We start from the raw sequence: 10,270 nt of genomic DNA, 5'->3' as shown, positions 1-10,270 counted from the left end.
GTGTCACTGGCCCTCATATGTGGGATCTGAACCGGGGCCCTCTGGTGTCCCAAGCCAGTTCTTAACCATCGCGCCACTCGGCCGGCCCTGGATTTCTTCCTTTTTTAAAAAAAGCTCATTAATGTAAATATATTGAACGGCTTCAATGAAACATCATTTGAGTTTAAACGAATAGGTGATCTAAATAACTGTTTACTTAGCAAAATTTGTTTGTGTGTTAACAGAAGGAGATATGCAATATGCAGCAAAAGTGTACCGTGATGATCGACTGCGAAGGAAGGCCGATGCCTTGAGCATGGACAACTGTAAAGAACTGGAGCGGCTGACCAGTCTTTATAGAGGAGGATGAACTGGAATTTTATTTATATCTTTTAGCGTACTCTTCATTTTTTCTGTGAGTTTAGTTTCATCATGAGAGCTAAAGAAAAAGATTTGACATAAAAACTAAACTGAATAGTTGGTCCCTGAAATCTTGGACTGTTTATGATCTATGGACTCCTTTAAATAGTAAGAAACTGAAAACGAAAATTAATATTTTAGTTATGCTTCTGCGATTATTTTCACTTTAAAAGTTTATGTGATTACTAACTGAAAAAGTCTCGAGAAAGGGTTATCACACCTGTAGAGGTTTCCAGTTTTAGTAATTCTCCATTGTTCCCCTTGTCATGTAAATATTTATGAAATGATCACTTTGTGTACATACAAGATATTGCCTTTTTATTTAAATTCTTTCAGTGTTTAGCTCCATGAGACACTTCAGTTTAAATTGATGGAATAAATGTTCTATGACAAAATTACATTTTCCTTGTCAGATGTCGAATGTGTAGAGTTTAAAACAGTGAAACTTTTTCAACAAGAAAAGAAAAAACAAAAGCTCTTTAACTTTGTGTAAAATCTTGTAGCATTATCTGCTTAGAGGAAATTGATATTTTTAATATTGCCATTATATTCCAAACTATATATCGAGATAAATGAACTGGTGTAGAGTATCAGTTTGCTATTTATTTAGTTTCATGAATGGCTAAGCCATGTATAGAAATGAATGCTATACTGATAAATTTTAAAGAAAATATGGGGAAATGGCTGTTAGATATTAAAAGGAGTCTCCAGCAGTTATGTCATTATTCCAATAATTAAAACGCCCCCAAATGTTCATATGTATCTGTCTTTGAAGGCTGCTAAAATTTATGAAGAAGAGAACCTACCTGTTTTTCTTTCCCCCATGGAAATTTGCAGTTTCTTCTTAGTAATCATTTAATCAGGATCCAAAAGTAAATGGGTTCTTCTACAAATACTTAATAAGAAAAATTACTACTTTGCTTTGTGCCTTTTAACCTGATTGCCAACTCTTAAACATATAAGTAGATTACAGCATACTTATTTGACCAGAGCATGATCTGTTTGGCCACATGCAGCAGTGGGCAGAAATATAGCAGCAGGTAGAATAGTGATTTATAGCAAGTTATTCTTACAAAATTCTGAGCTAAAATCTATTCACCACCAAGTAATTCAATTAATCCTGTAGGAATAAGCTCTTTATAGTTAAATCCATAATATAAATTTGAAAAATCAGCTGGAAATTGAAGTTTCTGGTACCTGTACATTGGGTATGAAGCTTTTATTTCTAGCCTTCTGTGTTCAACAGTTGTAATATTTTAATTATTTTGCTTCATACTCAGTTAATGGAACATGAGCACATCTTTGGTAGTTTTGTGTGTGTGTGCAAGAATGCTAGTTAGAGTGGTAATATTCTTTTTTTTTTAAGATTTTTTTTTGAATATAGTTAAGTTAAACATCTGTTTAAACTTAAAGTGAGCATTCTTTTAAAAATGTTCTCTTGTATCCCTTTTCCAGATGAGTCAGTAGAAATACCTGATTGAATTAGTAGGTTAAACTAAACAACATAGTGTCCTAGGAAAACTGGACATCTTAACCAACTTTCTTTTAGAAATACTGCCTTTAAAAAAAAATAGCAGGGGCCAGTGGAGTGGCTCGGTTGGTTAAGAGTTAGCTTAAGAGTGTGAGCTCTGAGCAACAGGGCTGCCAGTTGAATTCCCACATGGGCCAGTGATGCTGCACCTGAGCTGAGCTGCCACTGAGCTGCCAACAGGTGGCAGGATGGCTCAGCTGGTGAGAGCACGTGCTCCTCACAACAAGACTGCCTGTTCAGTGGTGGGCTATGCCCACCAGCAACTAAGACTGAACTCAGCACCTTGAGCTGAGCTGCCACCCGGATGGCGCAGTCGATAGAGGGTGCGCTCTTAACAACAAGGTTGCTGGTTCGACTTTCGCATGGGATGGTGGCTATGCCCACCCGCAACTAGATTGAACACAGCACCTTGAGCTTAGCAGCCACGAGATGCCAACTGGCAGCCAGATGGCGACTGGCGCCCTCCACAACTATTGGGTTGTCGGAAAAGTCATGACGTATTTTTTCTGTTTTTCTTTGCAAAAATGCGTCATGACTTTCCTGACAACCCAATAAGATTGAAGAACAACAACTTGGCTGGTCCCCCTCCCCAGTTCTCCAACACTGTTCCCCTCCCCCTATTCTCCAGTTTAAAAAAATAAATAGCAGTGCTTAAAAGAAAATACAATTTTAAATATTTTTTTGAGCCTGTGGGACGAATTTTTTAAAAAGGTCATAGCCTTCAAATTAACTTTGAATTTTCATATGCATCAGAAAACGTATAAGAATTTAAGTGAAAAATTTCATCCATTCATTTTTCCATTTTAATGGGAAATTTACATGGTTGTGGTTGATGCTTATATGACTTGAATTCTTGCTGACTGATTCTTTTTCCCTTAATCCTTCCTGGCTTTAAGGGGATAGATGAAGTTATCAAATTAAGCAAAAATAGGTTATAAAGTCATACATGGCTTTTGGACAGTATTGTATTTCAGTTGCATTGCTGCATTCCATTCCATTTCATAAAATGTTCAGGGAAATATGTTTGATAAAATTTTCAAACACTTGTGGGAAATGACTGATTGAGTGCCTGACAATGTAAGCTATATATAGAGTATTTACATAAAGATTAAGTTCTTAATGTCACCTATATCATGCTGTAAAGGCCCAAACAAATGTGTTAGAATTTTGGGTTAATTCTACAAAGTAAGAAGATTTTAGCTATCTTAAGATGTAAGATTTTCATGTTTGCTACTCTTAAAAATCCCAACATTTTGTCACCTTATTTAGCTACATAAGCTTTGCAATTTCATTTGAAAACTGGTACTGTTCATTTTAATCATTGCCCTCACTCGATTAAGTATTGCTTTGCTTGTTTCTCTTACAGGTATTTTAGAAGTTTGGGAACAATTATATTTATGAATGCTTTACATTTTTATCCCTTTTTACACATACATGCAAACATTATTGTCCTTGTGAGGATTTGGGGGAAAATAAATAATACCATTTCTTCTTTTTTCGATTCCTTAGTTCCCAAATACTAGATAGGTGCTAGTAAGTTTCAGAATTTATTTTGATCAAATCTGATCACTTAATTCTCAACAATGAGAAATTTCAAATTATAATCCATCTAATAAGTGAAAACAATATATTTTGGAAACATTTCATTTGATTGCTTACATAAGTATTTGTTTCATGATCATTAATGCTTATTTAGGTTTTACTAAGATTTGGTAGAGAAAAGGAAGCCCTTAAGGCATGTATATGCCGGTGCATTAGCCTCTCTGCTTTTTTGTCAGCTCAGGTGTTCACAGGAACAGTAATGTGAAATTCCAGCCCTTTACTGTAATTGCACTTTTATACTTAGGTTTTCTTCCTGTTAAATCTTCAGTTACATAGTATGTAAAATAGTTACAAAGAGAAATGATTGACATCTCGATTTCCCTTTACTGATCTGTAATATTTTTAAATGCAGCTGTTATTTAACAAATGTGGCAATGTTATTTAATAGTGTATTCCTACATATTCATAAAAAAATAAATGAATCTCCCACCTGTATTAAGGCAGTGAAATATTTCTTGATATAGAAATGAGCCATCTTTCCATTTAAATAAATATTTTATCAAAGGACCAAATGGTTCAGAAGATGAATTTGTGCATGCATTTAGCTTCCACATATGAAGCTTAGGGTTAGTATTACCCATATTACTGTCTTCATACTGAGTGGAGTAAACTAAAAGGGCATTCATAATCATTTTTCTTATCTGAACAGAAAAGCTTCCGAAAATGAACAATAAATCAGAATTTTAATCTTTACAAAATAGCTGAAAAAAAGTGTCTAATGGCCATATTAGACAACTGCCTAGTTAAAATCCACAAAATTCTCTATAGACCAGTGCAAAAGAAAACAGTCATAATAATTTCCAAATTTTTAATTCTAATTATTAATTATACAGGAAAAAGTCAGTAGATTGAAGAGCTTCAAGGAATTTTTGCACACCCCTTTAATAATCTGGCAGGCAACACAGTCCTAGAATTTAGACTTCTTTTTTGTAGATACTTTCATAAAAGTGAAAACATTTTCCCTCAAAATACAATTAAAAACATACTCCTTATATTAAGGATTATGTAACCACATTTTTTTTGTAAATTCCGTGTGTCACTTTTTCCTGTTGGTACGCGATTCCTTATTTAATTTTAATATCTGCTGGTTTTGGGGCCAATAGATTTGTGAATATTCTGTGGATGTGTCCATGTATAGCTGTGTATATATATTTTTTCCAGCTATTACCTCAAATGTGTGATTGTTTATTATATACTACACTATGTTTGCACAGAGCAGGGCTTCCATTAGCAGTGGATATTCTTATCTCTAACTTTGAAAATCAGTCCATAGCATTTCATTGGCGTGAATTTTTCCTGTTGATATTTTTCATATTTTAAAATAGAGATTCCTATTAAAAGACCCATACTTCAAATATAATTCTACCTTCTATATCTAGCAATCTGGAAATATGTAGGGGTAAGAAATGTTTATTGAAATGTTTTAGTTTAGTATGTTACTATTGAAAATTGGGATTACTGGTTGCCAGGCTGTCTAGTAACTGTAACAGATGACACTCAGCATAAATGTGAACAAGTCTCATTCACCTCAGCACAGGAATTGGGACATTCCAATCTGATATTCTACTTTGCCATTTAAGAGCATTACTAAAATAATATGGATTTTTCAGTGACATTGGAGTATTTTAAAAATCAATTTCAAAATGAATTGTTTTTGAGTTGGATGACTATGCCAATGAGAAGAAACTCACACATAAATAATATTTTATAATTTATTTGTATTAAGAAATGCTTTTTACCTTTTTTTGGATTGCTACATAAGACTTTCTTTCCATTTAAAGTTTAAATCATGTGTTTTTAAAAGCTGCAGGTAATTTTCAAGGTGTGATGGAAATTTAATGGAAGCCTTGTATAAGTTAAATAAAGTGAAACTGGTAAAGGAAATCTTAACTTTATTTGTCTCTAGTGCATTCAAGATTATATAATTAGATTTAAAAACTAAATGTCTGATTTGTAAAATATTTAATGTTATATCAGACTTATATAAAATAAAATTTTCTGTGTGAGAACTCTGTTAAAGAACATGAATTTGATTTTTAACAAATGTTCTGAATGATTTATGATGAATTTTTGTCTTTCAGTCTCTACAGTTTATCTCAATATAGGAATAAAAAGGTCTGTTCTCACTGTAAAGGATTTGTTTTTATCATGTTTTCTATTAGTATGCCCTTTCATTCATTCAACCGTTCAATAAATGTGTGAATACCTGCGATATCCCAGACGGTGAGCTGAGTGCCGTGAATTAATCACTGAACAAGACAAAAATCCATAGGAAGTTTACATCTAGCAAGGAAGATGAATGTCAAGTAAATAACTAATTATAATTAATGATGAATGCTTTAAAGAAAATTGCAAGGTATAGTGAGAGCATATATGTAGAAGATTTGACCTACTCTGGGAGGACCAGAGAAGGTTTCTCTGAGAAAGGGAGCTAAAGCTGAAATCCAAAAGATGAGCATAGCAGTAAGATGAATGCTAATGAAATGTTTCAGGCAGTGTCCTAAGTTGATAAAGTCATAGAAACTTTAAGGAAATGAAAACCTACTTGTATGATTATGACATAAGGAAGCCAGGGTAAGTTAGAGAGTTAAAATAAGATAGGGGCCAGATCCCATAAAACCATATATAAACCATGATGATGAGAATCAGACTTTTTCCTAAGTGAGTAGAAAACTTGTGTGATTTTTAAGGAGGGAGTTATGTGATGAGATTTAAGTTTTTAAAGTATCATTTTAGTTGCTGCATGGAGAAGACGGGGGGGGAGGGGGGGGCAAAGGTGAATGTAGGAAGGATAGTGTGTCCTTGTCAAAGGAGAGCTGATTGTGTCTTGGACCAGAGTAGGAACATGGGTAAGTGAATGATTCTGAGAGATACCCAGGAGGCAGAGTCAAGAGGATTATTTGATTGATTGCACCTGGGATAAATGCAAGCAGCAATTAAAAACTTAAATTTGGCTGGAAAGGGAGTAGGGAAAAAGGGTGGTAGCAGAAAGAGGATGTAATTTCTAAAGAAGGCTTTTATTTTTTCCATTATTTATGGCATGAGACCTTACTATTTATCACAGGAGAGACCTTACTAATTTTTTAAATTCTGATGGAAAGGTGCAAGTAGGAAGTGAAAGAGTAAACAGAGAAAAAGGGATAATAGCTTAAGAACCTCATATGTCCAGAGAATATAGGATCCATTGGAAAGATAGAAGAATTAGTTTAGCTGATAGACACCACCAACATTTTTTCAGAAAAGAATGCACACAGGATGGGTACAGATGCAGGTAGATTTATAGTGTTAGTGGGGCGATATTATGGCTTGCATTTTCTTGATGAAATAGGCAGTTTATGTAAAGTGGGGGAGGGGGAAGAATGATAAGCAGAAGCTTAGAAAGAACTAAGACAATTGGAAGGAATCATTTTCACTGAGTCAGCTGATTAATTGAAAAGTAGGATTTCTATGGGTCCCAGGTTGGTGACAGAATTTAGTCTGCTTAAGTTGTATTTACTCCAGCTTAACCCAGCAGCCTATGTATAGGCATAGACAATACTACTCATTTAACTCATTCAAATTTGGAGCTCTGTTAGGCACTAAAGATGGTAGGGGAATTTATGATGATGACAAGTGAGTGATTCCACTGGTTGACTATTAGATGTAAGCTAGAGATTGAGGGAATTAGTGATTTCTGAGGTGACTGCATAAATCCAGGGTGTGATGACAATGAATGGTAGTATAGAAGAGAAAATTATTGCATATGAACTTATATTTGTATTCTCAGTGGACCAAATCCCAAAGCACAGCCAGAATAAAAATTGGACATACCACTTGGACAGTGTAAGTGATAAAATTTTCATTTTTGTATGTTGGAGAATCAACAACTTTTCTCTCCATGAGTTTGAATACCAACTAGAATTTTCACACAGTCAGTAGAGATAATCTAAATCCAGATGATTGATTTGATAGGAAAGCAGAATTAAAAAAAAATTGGAGCTCTCTGCTGTATGCAACAGCTAAGAGAAATTTAAGCTAAAGAGAAGCAGAAACAAAGGCTTTAATGTAACCAATAAACTTTAACGTATATTTATTAACTGTATGCTAATATACTGTGTACAAAGTCTGACAATTAAGTTTGTGAACTTGTTGCAATGATGTTGCTAACCATTTTTTATATTGGAGGGATTATTCATTATGAATTTGTACCAACTGGACAGTTAACCAAGTTTACTATTTGGAAGTGCTGAAAAGGCTGCATGAAAAAAGTTAGACATCCTGAACTTTTCACCAATTCAGGGCTCTTGCATCACGACAATGCTGCTGCGCACACATAACTGTCTGTGAGGGAGTTTTAGCCAGTAAACAACTCTATTGGAACACCCTCCCTACTTAGCTGATCTGGCTCCCAATGACTTCTTTCTTTACCCGAAGATAAAGGAAATATTGAAAGGAGGATATTTTGATGACATTCAGGACATCAAGGGTAATACGATGACAGCTCTGATAGCCATTCCAGAAAGAGTTCCAAAATTGCTTTGAAGGATGGACTAGGTGCTGGTGTCAGTGCCTAGCTTCCCAAGGGGAGTGCTTCAAAGGTGACCTTAGTGATATTCAGCAATGAGGTATGTAGCACTTTTTCTAGATGAGTTCGTGAACTTGTCAGACCTCATACACAGTAAAATAGAAAATTTGAATGAGATAAAAATTGTGTGTGTATACGTGCTCAGTTTCCACTAGTTTTCTTCCTGAGCTTCAAGGATCATCTGGTACCACCCACTTTGGAGATCTGGTACATAATCCTAATAATCTTTTAGGCCAGTAAATATTTCCCCTAGTCCTAAACTAACAGCAGTGGTATTAATGAGTAAATGCAAACAGATCAGATTACATAAGAAACTCTCACCAAGATGCTGTAACGAAAAACCACATTCTTGGAAATTAAAAATCTTATTTTTTTCAATATGAGGACATAGTGGTGTTTGCACATTTTGGAAAGCTGTGCTTGTGCTCCCTTTTTGCCACTTGAAGAAAAAAAAGTCAGTATTTTCTAGGTCAGCTGCCGTTTATTAAGGTCATTAAGATGGTGAATTTTGTAGAAATGAAAAGTTGCACTTCCAGAAATTAAAAGTTCTTGCTAGAGTTCATATCTTTAGTTGTGTCTAAATTTTGGTGGGGGGAATGGTGATGGGAGAATAAGAAGTTTCAGTCAGGGCCAGGCTTAATGGTTTCTTTTAATCACTTTTATTCCACAGATGTTGCATGAGTACCCGTTGAGTGCAAGAAACTTATACAAGAAACGAAAAAATGTAAAACCCAACCCAGCCTTCTAGACTTTATGGTCTCATTGGGAAACAAACCAAAACTATGCACAAATAAATTATCAGTTATTCTTGGTAGTGTATAGTAGCATTCAAGAGGATTCGATGGGTGAAAAGGAGTTACAGGGAAACAAGATTTAAATAAGTAAGGTAGAGAGTGAAGGGGTTCAGAACATCCCATCCCAAAATATGCCACTTCGGCATATTGACTGTTTTGACCTGAAGGCACTAAGAAATAGATGCAGGAAGGGCTGACTTCCCCCTTTCACGTAAAACTGATCATTAAATTTCCTATATGAAAGGTGCCTTCCCTCTGCCAAGAAGAGAACATTCCTATCACCAGAGATTGGGGATTGATACCGAAATGGACCACTACAAACCTAATAAAATAACCCGTATCTCCACAATTTGTTTCCTCCATATATTTAATAGCCACTAGGCTAAGCCCCTTTGTCTTGTCCATCCCCACAATTTATCATCTGTGTGAAAAGGTATATAAGCTTTGGGTCTAATAACTTCTTCGTTTCTTTATTTTCCTTCTGAAGACTCTCGTGTACACATAAAAATACTATATAAATTTGTGTGATTTTCCTCCTGTTATGTCAGTTTTATTCTTAGGCCCAGCCATAGAACCTAAGAAGGTAGAAGAAAGTTTGTCTCCCCTACAGAAAAAGTAATCACTTCAGACGAAAGTAACCTCCAGAACCAGTGTGGGAAAATAAGTTATGTTGATGGAAGGGTGAGGTAATTAATTTGGCATATAAGATTCACATTAGAATGTGTTCAGAAGTAAAACAGAATATGTTAGTTCCAAATTAAAGACTATAAACTTTATCATTATCTGCGATGGCATATCACTAAAGATTTGTTGAGCGACAGTAATGTGTATTGTTCTAAGAAGGTTTTTTCTGGCCACTATATGGATAGTGATCTAGTCTTGCTGAATAGAATAATGGTTTGAACAAAGAATTGATAAAATAGAGATGCAAGCGTCATGGTTAGGAAAGAAATGAACACGAAGGAAAGCAAATGTGATACCTGACTAGTATTAGTATGAAACTAAAACAGACATACATTGGGAAGCAGATTTATTGGAGAACCTTTAGAGCTTCTGAATTAGAGTTGACAGTAAGGTATGCATGTAGAAATATTTATCCAGCATCCAACAAGCAGCTGAAAATGTGAACCTAGAAAAGAAAGGTGCAGTTAGGATTCTCATTCTCAGGACACTGTGGAATTAGAAAAACAGCACAGAAACCAGACAAGCTTTAAATAGCATCATTTAAGAGTTAGGAGAAGCTCTGAGCAACAGCGGTTCAATTCCCGGCCGAGCTGAGAAGCTGGCAGGATGGCTCAGCTTTAAAAAGTTAGGAGAGGGCCGGCCGAGTGGCACGATGGTTAAGAACCCGCTTGGGATGCCAGAGGGCCCCGGTTCGGA

The 10,270-nt window shown here is 35.2% G+C and overlaps 1 protein-coding gene and 1 long non-coding RNA gene across 5 annotated transcripts in view; one reads left to right on the top strand and one right to left on the bottom strand.

Annotated features, from left to right (window-relative positions):
• DNAJB14 (DnaJ heat shock protein family (Hsp40) member B14) overlaps positions 1–1,960 on the top strand; it is a 70,670-nt gene extending 68,710 nt beyond the window's left edge. For all 4 annotated transcript variants that reach the window (XM_019661678.1, XM_019661682.1, XM_019661679.1 and 1 more), the window contains one exon: positions 225–1,960. In XM_019661678.1, coding sequence (XP_019517223.1) covers positions 225–349 — 125 coding nt within the window. In that variant the 3' untranslated portion in view covers positions 350–1,960. The remainder of the gene's footprint in view (positions 1–224) is intronic.
• Positions 1,961–8,732: 6,772 nt separating this feature from the next.
• Positions 8,733–10,270, bottom strand: part of LOC109392942 (uncharacterized) — a 2,745-nt gene continuing 1,207 nt past the window's right edge. Inside the window, exon 3 of the long non-coding RNA XR_002126140.1 lies at positions 8,733–10,019. This is a non-coding gene — a long non-coding RNA (uncharacterized LOC109392942). The remainder of the gene's footprint in view (positions 10,020–10,270) is intronic.

Source organism: Hipposideros armiger, unplaced genomic scaffold (assembly GCF_001890085.2).
Source record: "Hipposideros armiger isolate ML-2016 unplaced genomic scaffold, ASM189008v1 scaffold_357, whole genome shotgun sequence".
In the NCBI taxonomy this organism is placed as follows: Eukaryota; Metazoa; Chordata; class Mammalia; order Chiroptera; family Hipposideridae; genus Hipposideros; species Hipposideros armiger.
Note: the sequence above shows the minus strand (reverse complement) of the source record. Positions and strands in the feature narration are given on the sequence as shown.